The sequence below is a fragment of the Maylandia zebra genome, unplaced genomic scaffold (assembly GCF_041146795.1).
Source record: "Maylandia zebra isolate NMK-2024a unplaced genomic scaffold, Mzebra_GT3a scaffold31, whole genome shotgun sequence".
NCBI lineage: Eukaryota > Metazoa > Chordata > Actinopteri > Cichliformes > Cichlidae > Maylandia > Maylandia zebra.
In genome coordinates this window covers 1-18,581 of record NW_027490061.1, presented here as the reverse complement: position 1 = coordinate 18,581, position 18,581 = coordinate 1, and the positions used below count along the sequence as shown (strand labels likewise).

Genomic DNA, 18,581 nt, shown 5'->3' with positions numbered 1-18,581 from the left:
TCCATCTTATGTGTCCTTTTTTTCTGTTATCAATCAACCAACCGATCATTCGATTAAAGGCCTGTCAACGGGCTTCGTAAAGGTTCTTTTAAGGTCACCAGAAAGCTACATAAAAGACTGCACCTGCACCTGCACCAAAGTTCTTTTTTTTTTCTCTCTATCTCCGAACATTGTTGCATTTTAAAACCTTCTTCAGTGAGCTATAAATAGGTCACAAGTGAAACACTAAAGTGGCTAACCTTTCTGTGGAATTAAATAGATTTCTAAAAATGTGCCCATAGTGTCAGTACAGGATTGTGAACATCGCAACGCAAAGTTTTTGATTTCTCTCAAAACATATATTTCTTTTCATGTTGAACAGATAATATCTTTAATTTGAGTCAAAGTGATTTGCACTTGAACACGCCCACCAGAAATAGACCGGGACCCATTTTTATTCTGCATGGCTGCTGGAAACATCATGTCACATCTTTGATTAATTTCATCTGAAAATAAACGTAAGTAAAGCCAAGTGTGTTACAAAAGCTTTTATAATTTGTATTGCCAAAATCGCAGAAAATAACCCCATTTAAGCTGGGTCGACAGCCACCCCTAATTTTTGCATGATTGTAGCTGCTAGCTATAAGCTAGCTAGCTATCCTGCGCAACGTTAGAACTGGTTACCAGAAACCGACCATCACAGTCGGGAATACAAGTTAGTATACTGGTAAAAAACGGCTTTTTGCCTAACTAGCTAGCGTTACCACGATGCATCGGTGGTGGATAAAGCTAGCTAGCATAAGTTCATAGTTCATAACATTCATAGTATAACTCCGTGCTCCGCTTCGTTTGAATTTTTCTGGTGAGCTCGCGGTTTCTAGACACAAGCTTGTGTTTGTGCGCGCACGTTTGTCTCTCTTCATATAAATATCTGTGTGTTATGTGTGTGTACACCGAGCGCAAAAGATAATTATTAATGTGCATGATTTAGAGACAGAAATAACAAGCCAGCATATAAGATCAATGACATAAGACTAATTCCTTCAATTGACTTTCAGGCGCAGCTCGGAAAAATGTGCATTTTCTGAAGAAATTTTAATTTTAACAGCAAAAAATTGACCCTATGCCAAACTTAGTCGCTAATGGCTGGTCTGTAGACTGTTTGGTATGTCATGTTACGTATTTCTTGGTTTTTCTATGTAATGTGTTTTATAGAGAAGTAACATTATTCTTTTTTTTCTGTATGCTTTCAGAACCACAGATCGCTCCATCCATTCCATGGCTGAAGCATACATTTTCATTTAATCTGAACAGGTATCATTTTGCATTTACACTGCACATCCTTTTTAAACATTTCATAATAATCTAGACTCTCCCTCATTATCCTCTCATTCACCTTGCTGATGTGTTGAGGACTTGATAAAAGAATACATGGTATGTCCATATCTGTTCTGTCTCTACATGAGATGCAGTCTCTTGATGTAAATTTGACAACTCTGCTATTAAATGCAGTGATTAATGTAGGACAGCAACGATTAATCAACTCATCAAGTTAATATCTTAGGGTTCTGTATTGTTTTCTTTTTTTTTCTTGGGCTTTGTGGAACATTTATGAAAATGTTCCACCATTGATTTAATTTAATGATTATGCAATTCACAATCTGATTAGTCAAATAATTGTTCTAATAGTCTGTGACCAAACAACTATCAAAATAGTAGTTTATTATGGTCAAAGATTTATCAGGTGTGCCAGACTTCAATTCTTCACTTGTACATTTTGTTCCATATTTTACCTCAAGATATCCCAGAAAGATGAAGCTGAGGAAGAGCTGCAGAGTACCACCATGGCACTCTTCGTCTTCAGGGACAACTCAAGCCTCCTACATCAGCCTCGAGACATCGGGATAATCATTGATGGTGTGGAAGTCCTGAATGAGTTGCCTTCTGTGGCAGCTGGAGTGGCAATGGTCTTTGGACTCTGTTATGCTCTTAATATGGAATATCCACGAGGATTCAGGTTCACCTTTGAGGCTCTTCAAAAGATTATGATGGAGCTTGACTTTAACAAGATGACCTCTAAGATTCGCAAACTTAATTGTGAACTTAACACTGCACAGTAGTGTGTTTGCATGCATGTGTGCATGTGTATGTGCACATGCATGTGCATGTGTGCTTGGTTATTTTGCTTGGTTGGCCTGCAGTGGTATTCTACATTCAAAATTTATAAGAACACCCATTTGAAAGGGAGATTTAAGTTGATTTCATTGATACATGTGTAGATTTTTTTTTTTTTTTTACATTGTACAGGCACAGTGCACATATAAACATTTTTGAGTACTTGCAAATTGGTTTAAAAATAGTTTTTATAATGGTTTTATGCCAGTTTTAGACAGGTTGCAGGTTTTATACTGGTTTTCAAAAGATTGCAGGTTTTATACTGGTTTTCAAAAGATTGCAGGTTTTATAAAACAAACATTTCTCTAATCATTTCTGCCGTAGCACTAAATCTGTATATTACTAATCCTCTCTATTGATTATAGTTAAAATGGTTTGGAACAATAAATAATTTTGAAATAATTGGTTGGCCAACTGTCTTGTTTTTTATAGGAAATGCAGAGCATTTTTGAACTGAAATGAAATGTAAAAAATATAGTTTGAATATATGTAAATCAATTACCTGGCTTCAACACAAACATATTAGTTCATGTTAATTTGGTTCGATGTGAATACATTAGGTTGGTTAAATTTCAATATATTAGCTTGGTTCAATAATTAAAATATGGTTCTATGTAAAAAAATCAATTTGGATCAATGCAAAATTTAAAGTTTCAGTCAAGTCTAGTAATATTGTTTATATCAACATAAAAGTATCAGGTCATATCAAGTGACTCAATTTGGATTCTATAAAGCCAAATATTTTGGATGTGACAACTGGACATCATTTTTTTTAATTTGAATAGGGTTATTTTTTTTTTACAGTGTAGTTTATTTCTCACAGTTTTTTAAAAATTCTCTTGCTTTATGGTTCTTAGCGCTGTTACCAGTCTTTGCATTTATCATCATTTTTTCTCTTTTTTCTTTCATGTTACACAAACATGATTACATATTGCATATGAATCAAGGTTGTGCAGAGGTGGTTGCATTTCCCAGACAATCATGCAAAATATATACATTTCTTTTTTTAAAAATGACATGGTGCGACAGGACTGTAGCACAGTAATACAGCAACATCAGAGGCAAATTCCATTCAAGTTTTGCAAGCCTAGCTTTGAACTTTATTTAAATAAACGGCAGTGACTCGTTATGACAAGGATCATTCGTAATCTCACTCAAACCATGCTGAACGGCTCTAACCCAATTAGGAACATAGGGTTGTTGTTTTTTTTGTTTTTTTTAAAAAGAAAAAAACATAACTGAACACAACAGTATGTCAGTGCAGTGACTAATCAGGCAGTACAGTTTCAGGAACCGTTTTAACTGAGGCAGGATGGCATTTTGGTTTTTAAATGGGCATTTAAAACCTGAAATAATCCTAAAGGCTTAGACAAAAAGGTGACATTTGTTTTCGAAATTGAGGTGATGGGCATCTTAGTCGCTGTCACTCCTCTCTCCTCTCTGGAGCAGCCTCTTTCCACTGGAGGGCACGGGAACCTCATGCTTCACTGAGACCTTTGACTTGCTTTTGCTGTCCTTGTCAAGCAGCTCCAAACCGTCATTGATCTTCTTCAACATCTCGTAACGCTCACGCCCACGAACAGGGAGGAGAAAAACCTCCTTGTCGTCCCCCTCAGCACTGGAGGTACATTTGGACTTCTTTGTGGATGTGGTGTCAGGAGGTGGTGCGCTCTTTCGTTTTTTCGCCTCTTTGGTGCCGCTCTCCTTCTTCTGTTTATTGTCCTCCTGTAGCTGTAACAAAGAGGGACGAAATAACAAAAAAGAGAAACATATTTGTCAAGTAATTTTACCCCCCCCCCCAAAAGTGGCATTTAACATGATGATATTCTACTGCCTTCTGGGGGAGGGAAGGAACAGCGGTTTTTCTTTTGAGTTTATATTCAAGTTTTCTCCTTCTTGCCCCCTCTGGTGTACAATTTCTTCCTTTTTCCTGTTTAAAAAGAGTTCACATATTTTGTCATTTGACTGTAAGCAGTGCAAGGAGGAGATGCTCGCTTTTTGCATGACAGTCTGCCACTTCAGTCTTCCCTTTCTTTATAAGGCTGGAAAATACTTCAGACCCCTCCTCAGGCAGTAAGGGGCCTGAGGTGGGGTCTGAACTGTGGGTACCGGTATGAGGAGAGAAGGGGGACAGGACTGGATAGTGGCTTAAAGTTAGGATTTGGTTTGATTTGAACGGTCGTCCTTCACAGTCCTCCTCCAACACTGACAAGGATTGTCCACAAAAAAACCCCAAAAAACCCCCCCAAAGAACTGGTCTCCCATTAACATTCATTCAACGTGTACACAAAGATAGACGTTTTTGGAAAAGCATATTTAATACAAAAGGAGACTTCTCAAACTAAAGAGGAGAGTATTGGCGACTGGTAACACACTGCTGCTGCGACCGACTGGAACACAAGACGACAGGTAAAAATTAAAATAACTAGCAATAATTAGGGGTTAGGTTATGGGGAAAAAGCCAGGAGAGGATGGGACAAAAGTGGAATAACTGAAAAAGTAAGAGGTGTAGAGGGCTGATGTTGGTGTCTAGGTGGGGGTTTTGGTGGGTGCCGGACGCTGTGGCGAAGAGGCCACGCCGATGGCTTCTTCGGTTCTGGAGATATGGCGAATCGGACCAAAAAGGATGGGACAAAACGGTCCCAGTCGGAGAAAGGAAGGTGCAGAGGGCCTGGGTCCACCACCACTGTACTCAGCAGGCCCTGCCGGGTCGTTAGACACGCAGCATGGCAGGGATCGGTGACATAACATGTAGCAGTTTCCCTTCACAGAAGCGTCTGCAGCAGGTGGGTGGAGGAGGAGGCAGCAGAACCAGGCCTTTGGAGCACTGTGTCATCTCCTGGTCCTGATGCTTTGAATCTCCCTCTCTGTCTGTCTGTCTGTCTGTCTGTCACACACACACACACACACACACACACACACACACACACAGAAGCTGGTCAAGTGCTGTGCAACTGGGATTGCACCTGTCGTCCACAGGAGGGCGCCTAGCTGGGAAGTCCAGTACATTCCATATTAAAGTTGTTGCAAGTGCATTTTTTGTGTAAAAGACAGACACACACACACACACACACACACACACACACACACACACACAGTAAGGTCTGAAGTGCAAAATTTGAATTACATTCCTTTGTATCTCTCCCTCTCTCTCTCTCTCTCTCTCTCTCTCTCTCTGTCAACACACACACACACACACTCACACACACCAAAGCACACAGACAGAAGCTGGTCACAACTGCTGTGCAACTGGGATTGAACCAGGGGGGCTCCCTCTGCTGGCTCAATGCGGTACAAAGTGTCAGAAGCTGTTAGATATCTGCTTTTGACAATCAATTGCACCTGTCATCCACAGGAGGGCGCCTAGCTGGGAAGTCCAGTACATTCCATATTAAAGTTGTTGCAAGTGCATTTTTTGTGTAAAAGACAGACACACACACACACACACACACACACACACACACACACACACACACACACACACTGTAAGGTCTGAAGTGCAAAATTTGAATTACATTCCTTTGTATCTCTCCCTCTCTCTCTCTCTCTCTCTCTCTCTGTCTCTCTCTCTCTCTCTCTCTCTCTGTCAACACACACACACACACACACACACACACACACACACACACACACACACACACACACACTGTAAGGTCTGAAGTGCAAAATTTGAATTACATTCCTTTGTATCTCTCCCTCTCTCTCTCTCTCTGTCTCTCTCTCTCTCTCTCTGTCAACACACACACGCACACACACACGCTCAATGGAGTATAAAATAAAGACCGGGGCAGTTCTCTCACTGGAGTCTCTTAGAGTGGAGGCTGCCCTTGCTAGCAAGAAGTTCTGTGTGTTTCTCTTCTCTGAGTCTTTACTGAAGAAGTGTTTTATAACATTTTCCTTAACAACTGACATGTGTTTTTTGTGTAAAAGAGAGAGAGACACACACACACACACACACACACACACACACTCACACTCAGCGGCTCAGAGATGAGGGAAAAACAACAGAAATCAGGATAGATTTTAATGTCAGGAGATGCCCTGTGATGCTGGGGCCATTGTGTAAGATTGGAATGTGTACCAGTGGCTGGTGGGTGGTCCTTGAAGGTCCCGGGAGGAGGCGGCGAGGAGGCAGCGGGTGGCTGGGCTTGAGCTGTGGATCAGGGACGTCATTAATTCTGCCTGGTGCTGCGTGTGCCCTGTGCAGCTTGGATGTCTGCCGCTGACGCTCTGTGGTTCCTGTTCTGCTGATCTCCTGGTCCACACACGGCTTCAGGGTGCACTGTACAAGGGAAGAAGAAATGCATCATTGGTTACCAAAATAAAACAGTGTCTTTCTGCCTGTGTCATTCTGTTTGGTTTCTTTGAGCGTTTGTTTCTTAAATACACAGCAAGTGTCACTCTCTCTCTCTCTCTCTCTGTCACACACACACACACACACACACACACCCCAAAGCACACACACCAAAGCGCACACACACACACACACACACACACACACACACACACACACACACAGACACTGTGAGGTCTGCAGTTCAAAATTTGAATCTCAGAGCTTGGTTTTTTTGTCTCCCTCCAGTGGACAAATGCAGGTATGATTAGGGTTGGTTAGGTTAGGTTAAGGGGATTTAGCCAGAGCTTGACGGAATAAAATGGAATAACTGGGAAAGTAAGTGTCGTAGAGGGATGAAAGTGGTGTCTACGTGGGGATTTTCTGCCGCTCCGCACGCGCTGGTGAAGACCCCATGTCGATAGCACCAACGGTTCTGGACTTGGTGTAAATGGGTCCAAATTTGACGGAATAAAAAGGTCAAAGTGGCAGATAGGAGTGTCCGATCGGGCCGATTCCACCACCACTGTACTCAGCAGGCCCTGCCGGGTCGTTAGACACGCAGCATGGCAGGGATCGGTGACATAACATGTAGCAGTTTCCCTTCACAGAAGCGTCTGCAGCAGATGGGTGGAGGAGGAGGCAGCAGAACCAGGCCTTTGGAGCACTGTGTCATCTCCTGGTCCTGATGCTTTGAATCTCCCTCTCTGTCTGTCTGTCTGTCAGTCTGTCTGTCTGTCACACACACACACACACACACACACACACACACACACAGAAGCTGGTCAAGTGCTGTGCAACTGGGATTGCACCTGTCGTCCACAGGAGGGCGCCTAGCTGGGAAGTCCAGTACATTCCATATTAAAGTTGTTGCAAGTGCATTTTTTGTGTAAAAGACAGACACACACACACACACACACACACACACACACACACACACACACACAGTAAGGTCTGAAGTGCAAAATTTGAATTACATTCCTTTGTATCTCTCCCTCTCTCTCTCTCTCTCTCTCTCTCTGTCTCTCTCTCTCTCTGTCAACACACACACACACACACACTCACACACACCAAAGCACACAGACAGAAGCTGGTCACAACTGCTGTGCAACTGGGATTGAACCAGGGGGGCTCCCTCTGCTGGCTCAATGCGGTACAAAGTGTCAGAAGCTGTTAGATATCTGCTTTTGACAATCAATTGCACCTGTCATCCACAGGAGGGCGCCTAGCTGGGAAGTCCAGTACATTCCATATTAAAGTTGTTGCAAGTGCATTTTTTGTGTAAAAGACAGACACACAAACACACACACACACACACACACACACACACACACACACTGTAAGGTCTGAAGTGCAAAATTTGAATTACATTCCTTTGTATCTCTCCCTCTCTCTCTCTCTCTCTCTCTCTCTCTGTCTCTCTCTCTCTCTCTCTCTCTCTGTCAACACACACACACACACACACACACACACACACACACACACACACACACACTGTAAGGTCTGAAGTGCAAAATTTGAATTACATTCCTTTGTATCTCTCCCTCTCTCTCTCTCTCTCTCTCTCTCTGTCTCTCTCTCTCTCTCTCTGTCAACACACACACACACACACACACACACACACACGCTCAATGGAGTATAAAATAAAGACCGGGGCAGTTCTCTCACTGGAGTCTCTTAGAGTGGAGGCTGCCCTTGCTAGCAAGAAGTTCTGTGTGTTTCTCTTCTCTGAGTCTTTACTGAAGAAGTGTTTTATAACATTTTCCTTAACAACTGACATGTGTTTTTTGTGTAAAAGAGAGAGAGACACACACACACACACACACACTCACACTCAGCGGCTCAGAGATGAGGGAAAAACAACAGAAATCAGGATAGATTTTAATGTCAGGAGATGCCCTGTGATGCTGGGGCCATTGTGTAAGATTGGAATGTGTACCAGTGGCTGGTGGGTGGTCCTTGAAGGTCCCGGGAGGAGGCGGCGAGGAGGCAGCGGGTGGCTGGGCTTGAGCTGTGGATCAGGGACGTCATTAATTCTGCCTGGTGCTGCGTGTGCCCTGTGCAGCTTGGATGTCTGCCGCTGACGCTCTGTGGTTCCTGTTCTGCTGATCTCCTGGTCCACACACGGCTTCAGGGTGCACTGTACAAGGGAAGAAGAAATGCATCATTGGTTACCAAAATAAAACAGTGTCTTTCTGCCTGTGTCATTCTGTTTGGTTTCTTTGAGCGTTTGTTTCTTAAATACACAGCAAGTGTCACTCTCTCTCTCTCTGTCACACACACACACACACACACACCAAAGCACACACACCAAAGCACACACACCAAAGCACACACACACACACACACACACACACACACTGTGTATCATCACTGATTTCTATAATCCACATAATCCAGATTCGATTTGGTGCAATTTTTACTCAGAAAGTGAGAGATCTTATAATTCTGATCATTTATCAGTACTGACACTAAACTTTATCAGAGATGTGACCATCACAGCACATGCCATTGTGTCAAAGTAACTGAGAATAAAAAAATAAAAAAATAAAAACATAAAGGAGATTTTCCTGGCATGGATTTTATAGCAGATAACCTTAAAAATATTCTGCAATTATACCTAATTTGAAAAAGTTTACATTTCTTCAGTATTAAACAGCAGAAATTAAGCTTTATTATCCGACGTCATTTACAAAGGAAAGAAAAGACAGCGGCCGCCAGCGCTGTAAACAACCGTAGACTGATGGGTAATAAGCGAATGAGTAATGCAGAAAACACATGTTTGAGATGGGAAACTTTTCTTGAAGTTTCTCTCACAGTTCACTCACAGCTGTGGGTTTTATCGTGTTGGAAGCAAAACAGCAAAAGTAAGAAGGAATTAAGGATGATATTAGCCCCCACGCCGACTAAGCTAATTCTGATGCGTCGGTCCGCTCTGTTTACGTTTTCGTGTGGAATGCGTTTCCTGCTCTCATTTGCTGGTTGTTGTTGAAATAGTTTTGTGAGCTTTAACCTGAGATTCTGGCGTTTCTGGTAAAACACATTTATATTCATTCAATTCAGGATTTAATGAATCGATATCGCTTCATTCAAGCTACTCACCCGTCTCTATCCACCTCCACGTCCAGCTCGACCACGGACAGAGGTCCCGCCCCGACTATCTCTGATTGGTTTAGACCACGAAGGGGAATGACGTGTGTCTGTTGTTGAACACATGGACGTCTGTCGCTTGGCGAGCGATCGGGTGGTTTAGCGAGTGTCAGCCTCTTAAGTTTAAGACAAGCCCGGCTGCTTTTTAAGCGACGCGGCGCTAGCTACCCAGCTAGCTCAGTACACAGGAACTACTTCCGGTAGTTATACAAAATAAAAGCGTCCCCCATTATAATCCGCTATAATGCCATACTTCCGCTGCGCGCGCCGTTGATATATACCTTGGCTTTACATTAATTGTGAGAAAACAAAACAAACAAATAACTCACCGTTGAGTCGATTGTGAGGTAGTGTAAAGACGAATGAATCGGCTGGGTTATTGCACGCTGTCAACTGGTCTGTAGTGTAGGATTTGTCGATATCTGACAAGTAGGCCAACCACAGGGACACAGCGGCCGCCTCCATTACTCCCGACATACCACTAGAGTGAGCCAGCACACCACAAATGAAGTTTTCTTGTTCTCCATTCATTTCAATGGGAAAAAACTTGCATTAAAATATTCATATTTAAAAAACTATAGAAGTAATAAACACCAAAAGTCATAGCAACTCATTCCAGCTCCAGCCGCACACAATGATATATCATATGTGAACCTTGTCTCAAAACTGTGGGGCGAGTTAAGGTCCAAAATAAACACCAAAAGTCATAGCAATTAGATGGAGTCATTGCTTTGGCAATGACTCCATCTAATGGTTAAATTTCTGAACTGCAGGCTCAGTAAGTAAGTAAGTAAGTAAGTAAGTAAACTTTATTCATTAAGCGCTTTTCACAGACAGACATTCACAAAGCAGCAGTGATGAGACGCAGGTCTTGCGTCCATGACTGCCCTCGCGAGTTAAAGACAGCTGCAGTGTTTGTGTTTTCTAACTCAGGTGTCTCAGCTGAAGAACTGCGGGGTGATTTTAAGAAATCCCCTGTCAATTGGTTATGAGCAAAAATTGTTTCTATAAAAAAAAAAACCCAGTTTCAACCGTAACGTGAAGTACACATTTTATTATTTTTTTCCTTTTAGTGAAAGGAAACAGCCGTCGCCGGTATGCTAGTGCGCACGCTCCACCCCCTCCTACGCCTCTTTCCCCCCCTTCTTTTTGCTTTGTAAATAAACAGAAATGTGACTTTTGCTTCATAAACAGTTTGACAAACAAGTGGTGCCTGCAGGGTGTATATTCATGGTATAACCGGCATAAACACAGCCTCACTTCGTGTGTGATTGTGCAGGAAATACAACTGTGCGCTCAGCTTCGAAAAAGGACCGCATCTATCCATTTATCCTCATCTCACCTCTATGTATGTGCTCTCTTTGAGCGCAGGTGCGGCTCTTTGCTGTGACACATCTCTAATGTAGTCTAGACGCTCCGGCGCCAGGGGTCATCGGGTGACACACACACACACACACAAACAACAAGTAACACAACATGGACCATGAACTCTGCGTGACTCAACTATACCAAGACAGTTCACCTATTACGAGCCTTTAAAGTAAGCTTATTGCTAAATAGTCTTGATATTTAATCAACAGGTAAGGTAACACCTGATTCTGTTCACATGGACGGAGTTTTTTCAGTGCTAAATAGTCTGCACATCCCGGCTCTTATTATTTATTTTGCTGCGTTATTTTGCAAAATTATCTAATCTAAAAATAAACTACATAAATGAGTGCGATGCAATATTTTGCTCTTGGTGTTTTCAGTCCTTTATGTCCATCTTATGTGTCCTTTTTTTCTGTTATCAATCAACCAACCGATCATTCGATTAAAGGCCTGTCAACGGGCTTCGTAAAGGTTCTTTTAAGGTCACCAGAAAGCTACATAAAAGACTGCACCTGCACCTGCACCAAAGTTCTTTTTTTTTTCTCTCTATCTCCGAACATTGTTGCATTTTAAAACCTTCTTCAGTGAGCTATAAATATGAGGCGCTCCAAACACACTCTCAGTTTTACTTCTGCCAAAAAATGACCACAATGCCGAGACAACTGGAGGTCCAGAACTCGATCCTCACTGGTGGGGACAGCTTTAACATGTGGCACGACTACCTGAATCTGAGCCAAGTGTTCGAGAAACTGTGCAGCAACCGTGAGGTTGATAACCGAGACACCGAGCGTCCAAAGAAGGGACAAGCGCCCCCTTGGAGTAAGGTCCACACTTCCACTCGGGGGAAGAAATCCTCCAAAAACTCATCACAGTCCAGTCCGACCAGCAGCGCGTCGGACACCAGCAGCAGCGCCTCATCCTCGGACTACTGCCGCTTATGCAAGCAGAACGGGGAGACTCCGAGGGTGTACCTATCTCACAAGCTCAAATCAGACGACGGGATAGTTTTCTGCCCCGTCCTCCGGAACTACACTTGCCCGATCTGCGAAGCCACCGGTGACAGCGCTCACACACGCAAGTACTGCCCGCAGATGAAGTGCGAGGCTGCTGGGAGGATGCAGACGGTAGGCAAGTTCTGGTAGCTGCTGAAAACTGAAGCTGCGAGAAACTGTACATATTTACCGAACTGTTTGGGGTATGTGTTCGTGTTGGCAGAGACCGTTTCAGTTCCAAAGACTGTTTCAAGTTTGACTGTCAAACACTCCGCTGCAGTCTGCAGCAAGGAGCTCTCATCCAGCACATCTGTGGAGCCCCGAGCCGGGGTGAGCGCTCTCAAACCTCGGAAAAAATTAAACTCTTTAAAGTCCTCGAGTGTTTATTGTTGTTGTTATTGTTGTTGTTGTTGTTTAATATGATACAATTTCGGGGGTACTTCATAGGTCACAAGTGAAACACTAAAGTGGCTAACCTTTCTGTGGAATTAAATAGATTTCTAAAAATGTGCCCATAGTGTCAGTGCGCGAGTCTTTTAGTTAAAATGCATATGCTATATTATCCCTCATGTCAGACAGATTATTCGACAAAAACGTCAGTATTTTGTCTTTTTTTTTTTTTTTTTTTTTTTTTTTTTTGGTATTATAGAAAATTTTTAACTCACATGCAACTCTTCCACTTGAAGTTACAGATGTACCTGAACTCACCAGAGAACATGCGTCATAAAAAAATAATTAAATTAAATTAAAAGTAACACTTCAAGGCAAAAGTGAAACGATTATGTGAAGTGAGAAATTGAATTAAGGTTCAATAGTTTTAGTTTCAAAATAGAGGGGCTGGGGAAATACAGTATACAAGGTCAAAACAGAGTTTGTACAAGTTTGTACAAAGACAGCTGCAGTGTTTGTGTTTTCTAACTCAGGTGTCTCAGCTGAAGAACTGCGGGGTGATTTTAAGAAATCCCCTGTCAATTGGTTATGAGCAAAAATTGTTTCTATAAAATAAAAATTAAAAAAACACAAAAAAAACCCCAGTTTCAACCGTAACGTGAAGTACACATTTTATTATTTTTTTCCTTTTAGTGAAAGGAAACAGCCGTCGCCGGTATGCTAGTGCGCACGCTCCACCCCCTCCTACGCCTCTTTCCCCCCCTTCTTTTTGCTTTGTAAATAAACAGAAATGTGACTTTTGCTTCATAAACAGTTTGACAAACAAGTGGTGCCTGCAGGGTGTATATTCATGGTATAACCGGCATAAACACAGCCTCACTTCGTGTGTGATTGTGCAGGAAATACAACTGTGCGCTCAGCTTCGAAAAAGGACCGCATCTATCCATTTATCCTCATCTCACCTCTATGTATGTGCTCTCTTTGAGCGCAGGTGCGGCTCTTTGCTGTGACACATCTCTAATGTAGTCTAGACGCTCCGGCGCCAGGGGTCATCGGGTGACACACACACACACACACAAACAACAAGTAACACAACATGGACCATGAACTCTGCGTGACTCAACTATACCAAGACAGTTCACCTATTACGAGCCTTTAAAGTAAGCTTATTGCTAAATAGTCTTGATATTTAATCAACAGGTAAGGTAACACCTGATTCTGTTCACATGGACGGAGTTTTTTCAGTGCTAAATAGTCTGCACATCCCGGCTCTTATTATTTATTTTGCTGCGTTATTTTGCAAAATTATCTAATCTAAAAATAAACTACATAAATGAGTGCGATGCAATATTTGCTCTTGGTGTTTTCAGTCCTTTATGTCCATCTTATGTGTCCTTTTTTTCTGTTATCAATCAACCAACCGATCATTCGATTAAAGGCCTGTCAACGGGCTTCGTAAAGGTTCTTTTAAGGTCACCAGAAAGCTACATAAAAGACTGCACCTGCACCTGCACCAAAGTTCTTTTTTTTTTCTCTCTATCTCCGAACATTGTTGCATTTTAAAACCTTCTTCAGTGAGCTATAAATAGGTCACAAGTGAAACACTAAAGTGGCTAACCTTTCTGTGGAATTAAATAGATTTCTAAAAATGTGCCCATAGTGTCAGTACAGGATTGTGAACATCGCAACGCAAAGTTTTTGATTTCTCTCAAAACATATATTTCTTTTCATGTTGAACAGATAATATCTTTAATTTGAGTCAAAGTGATTTGCACTTGAACACGCCCACCAGAAATAGACCGGGACCCATTTTTATTCTGCATGGCTGCTGGAAACATCATGTCACATCTTTGATTAATTTCATCTGAAAATAAACGTAAGTAAAGCCAAGTGTGTTACAAAAGCTTTTATAATTTGTATTGCCAAAATCGCAGAAAATAACCCCATTTAAGCTGGGTCGACAGCCACCCCTAATTTTTGCATGATTGTAGCTGCTAGCTATAAGCTAGCTAGCTATCCTGCGCAACGTTAGAACTGGTTACCAGAAACCGACCATCACAGTCGGGAATACAAGTTAGTATACTGGTAAAAAACGGCTTTTTGCCTAACTAGCTAGCGTTACCACGATGCATCGGTGGTGGATAAAGCTAGCTAGCATAAGTTCATAGTTCATAACATTCATAGTATAACTCCGTGCTCCGCTTCGTTTGAATTTTTCTGGTGAGCTCGCGGTTTCTAGACACAAGCTTGTGTTTGTGCGCGCACGTTTGTCTCTCTTCATATAAATATCTGTGTGTTATGTGTGTGTACACCGAGCGCAAAAGATAATTATTAATGTGCATGATTTAGAGACAGAAATAACAAGCCAGCATATAAGATCAATGACATAAGACTAATTCCTTCAATTGACTTTCAGGCGCAGCTCGGAAAAATGTGCATTTTCTGAAGAAATTTTAATTTTAACAGCAAAAAATTGACCCTATGCCAAACTTAGTCGCTAATGGCTGGTCTGTAGACTGTTTGGTATGTCATGTTACGTATTTCTTGGTTTTTCTATGTAATGTGTTTTATAGAGAAGTAACATTATTCTTTTTTTTCTGTATGCTTTCAGAACCACAGATCGCTCCATCCATTCCATGGCTGAAGCATACATTTTCATTTAATCTGAACAGGTATCATTTTGCATTTACACTGCACATCCTTTTTAAACATTTCATAATAATCTAGACTCTCCCTCATTATCCTCTCATTCACCTTGCTGATGTGTTGAGGACTTGATAAAAGAATACATGGTATGTCCATATCTGTTCTGTCTCTACATGAGATGCAGTCTCTTGATGTAAATTTGACAACTCTGCTATTAAATGCAGTGATTAATGTAGGACAGCAACGATTAATCAACTCATCAAGTTAATATCTTAGGGTTCTGTATTGTTTTCTTTTTTTTTCTTGGGCTTTGTGGAACATTTATGAAAATGTTCCACCATTGATTTAATTTAATGATTATGCAATTCACAATCTGATTAGTCAAATAATTGTTCTAATAGTCTGTGACCAAACAACTATCAAAATAGTAGTTTATTATGGTCAAAGATTTATCAGGTGTGCCAGACTTCAATTCTTCACTTGTACATTTTGTTCCATATTTTACCTCAAGATATCCCAGAAAGATGAAGCTGAGGAAGAGCTGCAGAGTACCACCATGGCACTCTTCGTCTTCAGGGACAACTCAAGCCTCCTACATCAGCCTCGAGACATCGGGATAATCATTGATGGTGTGGAAGTCCTGAATGAGTTGCCTTCTGTGGCAGCTGGAGTGGCAATGGTCTTTGGACTCTGTTATGCTCTTAATATGGAATATCCACGAGGATTCAGGTTCACCTTTGAGGCTCTTCAAAAGATTATGATGGAGCTTGACTTTAACAAGATGACCTCTAAGATTCGCAAACTTAATTGTGAACTTAACACTGCACAGTAGTGTGTTTGCATGCATGTGTGCATGTGTATGTGCACATGCATGTGCATGTGTGCTTGGTTATTTTGCTTGGTTGGCCTGCAGTGGTATTCTACATTCAAAATTTATAAGAACACCCATTTGAAAGGGAGATTTAAGTTGATTTCATTGATACATGTGTAGATTTTTTTTTTTTTTTTACATTGTACAGGCACAGTGCACATATAAACATTTTTGAGTACTTGCAAATTGGTTTAAAAATAGTTTTTATAATGGTTTTATGCCAGTTTTAGACAGGTTGCAGGTTTTATACTGGTTTTCAAAAGATTGCAGGTTTTATACTGGTTTTCAAAAGATTGCAGGTTTTATAAAACAAACATTTCTCTAATCATTTCTGCCGTAGCACTAAATCTGTATATTACTAATCCTCTCTATTGATTATAGTTAAAATGGTTTGGAACAATAAATAATTTTGAAATAATTGGTTGGCCAACTGTCTTGTTTTTTATAGGAAATGCAGAGCATTTTTGAACTGAAATGAAATGTAAAAAATATAGTTTGAATATATGTAAATCAATTACCTGGCTTCAACACAAACATATTAGTTCATGTTAATTTGGTTCGATGTGAATACATTAGGTTGGTTAAATTTCAATATATTAGCTTGGTTCAATAATTAAAATATGGTTCTATGTAAAAAAATCAATTTGGATCAATGCAAAATTTAAAGTTTCAGTCAAGTCTAGTAATATTGTTTATATCAACATAAAAGTATCAGGTCATATCAAGTGACTCAATTTGGATTCTATAAAGCCAAATATTTTGGATGTGACAACTGGACATCATTTTTTTTAATTTGAATAGGGTTATTTTTTTTTTACAGTGTAGTTTATTTCTCACAGTTTTTTAAAAATTCTCTTGCTTTATGGTTCTTAGCGCTGTTACCAGTCTTTGCATTTATCATCATTTTTTCTCTTTTTTCTTTCATGTTACACAAACATGATTACATATTGCATATGAATCAAGGTTGTGCAGAGGTGGTTGCATTTCCCAGACAATCATGCAAAATATATACATTTCTTTTTTTAAAAATGACATGGTGCGACAGGACTGTAGCACAGTAATACAGCAACATCAGAGGCAAATTCCATTCAAGTTTTGCAAGCCTAGCTTTGAACTTTATTTAAATAAACGGCAGTGACTCGTTATGACAAGGATCATTCGTAATCTCACTCAAACCATGCTGAACGGCTCTAACCCAATTAGGAACATAGGGTTGTTGTTTTTTTTGTTTTTTTTAAAAAGAAAAAAACATAACTGAACACAACAGTATGTCAGTGCAGTGACTAATCAGGCAGTACAGTTTCAGGAACCGTTTTAACTGAGGCAGGATGGCATTTTGGTTTTTAAATGGGCATTTAAAACCTGAAATAATCCTAAAGGCTTAGACAAAAAGGTGACATTTGTTTTCGAAATTGAGGTGATGGGCATCTTAGTCGCTGTCACTCCTCTCTCCTCTCTGGAGCAGCCTCTTTCCACTGGAGGGCACGGGAACCTCATGCTTCACTGAGACCTTTGACTTGCTTTTGCTGTCCTTGTCAAGCAGCTCCAAACCGTCATTGATCTTCTTCAACATCTCGTAACGCTCACGCCCACGAACAGGGAGGAGAAAAACCTCCTTGTCGTCCCCCTCAGCACTGGAGGTACATTTGGACTTCTTTGTGGATGTGGTGTCAGGAGGTGGTGCGCTCTTTCGTTTTTTCGCCTCTTTGGTGCCGCTCTCCTTCTTCTGTTTATTGTCCTCCTGTAGCTGTAACAAAGAGGGACGAAATAACAAAAAAGAGAAACATATTTGTCAAGTAATTTTACCCCCCCCCCCAAAAGTGGCATTTAACATGATGATATTCTACTGCCTTCTGGGGGAGGGAAGGAACAGCGGTTTTTCTTTTGAGTTTATATTCAAGTTTTCTCCTTCTTGCCCCCTCTGGTGTACAATTTCTTCCTTTTTCCTGTTTAAAAAGAGTTCACATATTTTGTCATTTGACTGTAAGCAGTGCAAGGAGGAGATGCTCGCTTTTTGCATGACAGTCTGCCACTTCAGTCTTCCCTTTCTTTATAAGGCTGGAAAATACTTCAGACCCCTCCTCAGGCAGTAAGGGGCCTGAGGTGGGGTCTGAACTGTGGGTACCGGTATGAGGAGAGAAGGGGGACAGGACTGGATAGTGGCTTAAAGTTAGGATTTGGTTTGATTTGAACGGTCGTCCTTCACAGTCCTCCTCCAACACTGACAAGGATTGTCCACAAAAAAACCCCAAAAAACCCCCCCAAAGAACTGGTCTCCCATTAACATTCATTCAACGTGTACACAAAGATAGACGTTTTTGGAAAAGCATATTTAATACAAAAGGAGACTTCTCAAACTAAAGAGGAGAGTATTGGCGACTGGTAACACACTGCTGCTGCGACCGACTGGAACACAAGACGACAGGTAAAAATTAAAATAACTAGCAATAATTAGGGGTTAGGTTATGGGGAAAAAGCCAGGAGAGGATGGGACAAAAGTGGAATAACTGAAAAAGTAAGAGGTGTAGAGGGCTGATGTTGGTGTCTAGGTGGGGGTTTTGGTGGGTGCCGGACGCTGTGGCGAAGAGGCCACGCCGATGGCTTCTTCGGTTCTGGAGATATGGCGAATCGGACCAAAAAGGATGGGACAAAACGGTCCCAGTCGGAGAAAGGA

The 18,581-nt window shown here is 41.3% G+C and overlaps 1 protein-coding gene and 2 long non-coding RNA genes across 3 annotated transcripts; all 3 read left to right on the top strand.

Moving 5' to 3' along the window:
* Positions 1–263: 263 nt before the first annotated feature.
* On the top strand, positions 264–2,556 carry LOC112434538 (uncharacterized). The gene is made up of 3 exons (XR_003024124.2): positions 264–497; positions 1,233–1,293; positions 1,779–2,556. It is a non-coding gene; the product is annotated as an uncharacterized LOC112434538 (long non-coding RNA).
* Positions 2,557–11,605: 9,049 nt separating this feature from the next.
* On the top strand, positions 11,606–12,362 carry LOC112433302 (nanos homolog 2-like). The gene has a single exon (XM_076881613.1). The coding sequence runs from the start codon at positions 11,650–11,652 to the stop codon at positions 12,148–12,150; it is 501 nt and encodes a 166-aa protein (XP_076737728.1). The 5' UTR covers positions 11,606–11,649; the 3' UTR covers positions 12,151–12,362.
* Positions 12,363–14,032: 1,670 nt separating this feature from the next.
* LOC143416187 (uncharacterized) lies at positions 14,033–16,325 on the top strand. The gene is made up of 3 exons (XR_013096565.1): positions 14,033–14,266; positions 15,002–15,062; positions 15,548–16,325. It is a non-coding gene; the product is annotated as an uncharacterized LOC143416187 (long non-coding RNA).
* Positions 16,326–18,581: the final 2,256 nt, after the last annotated feature.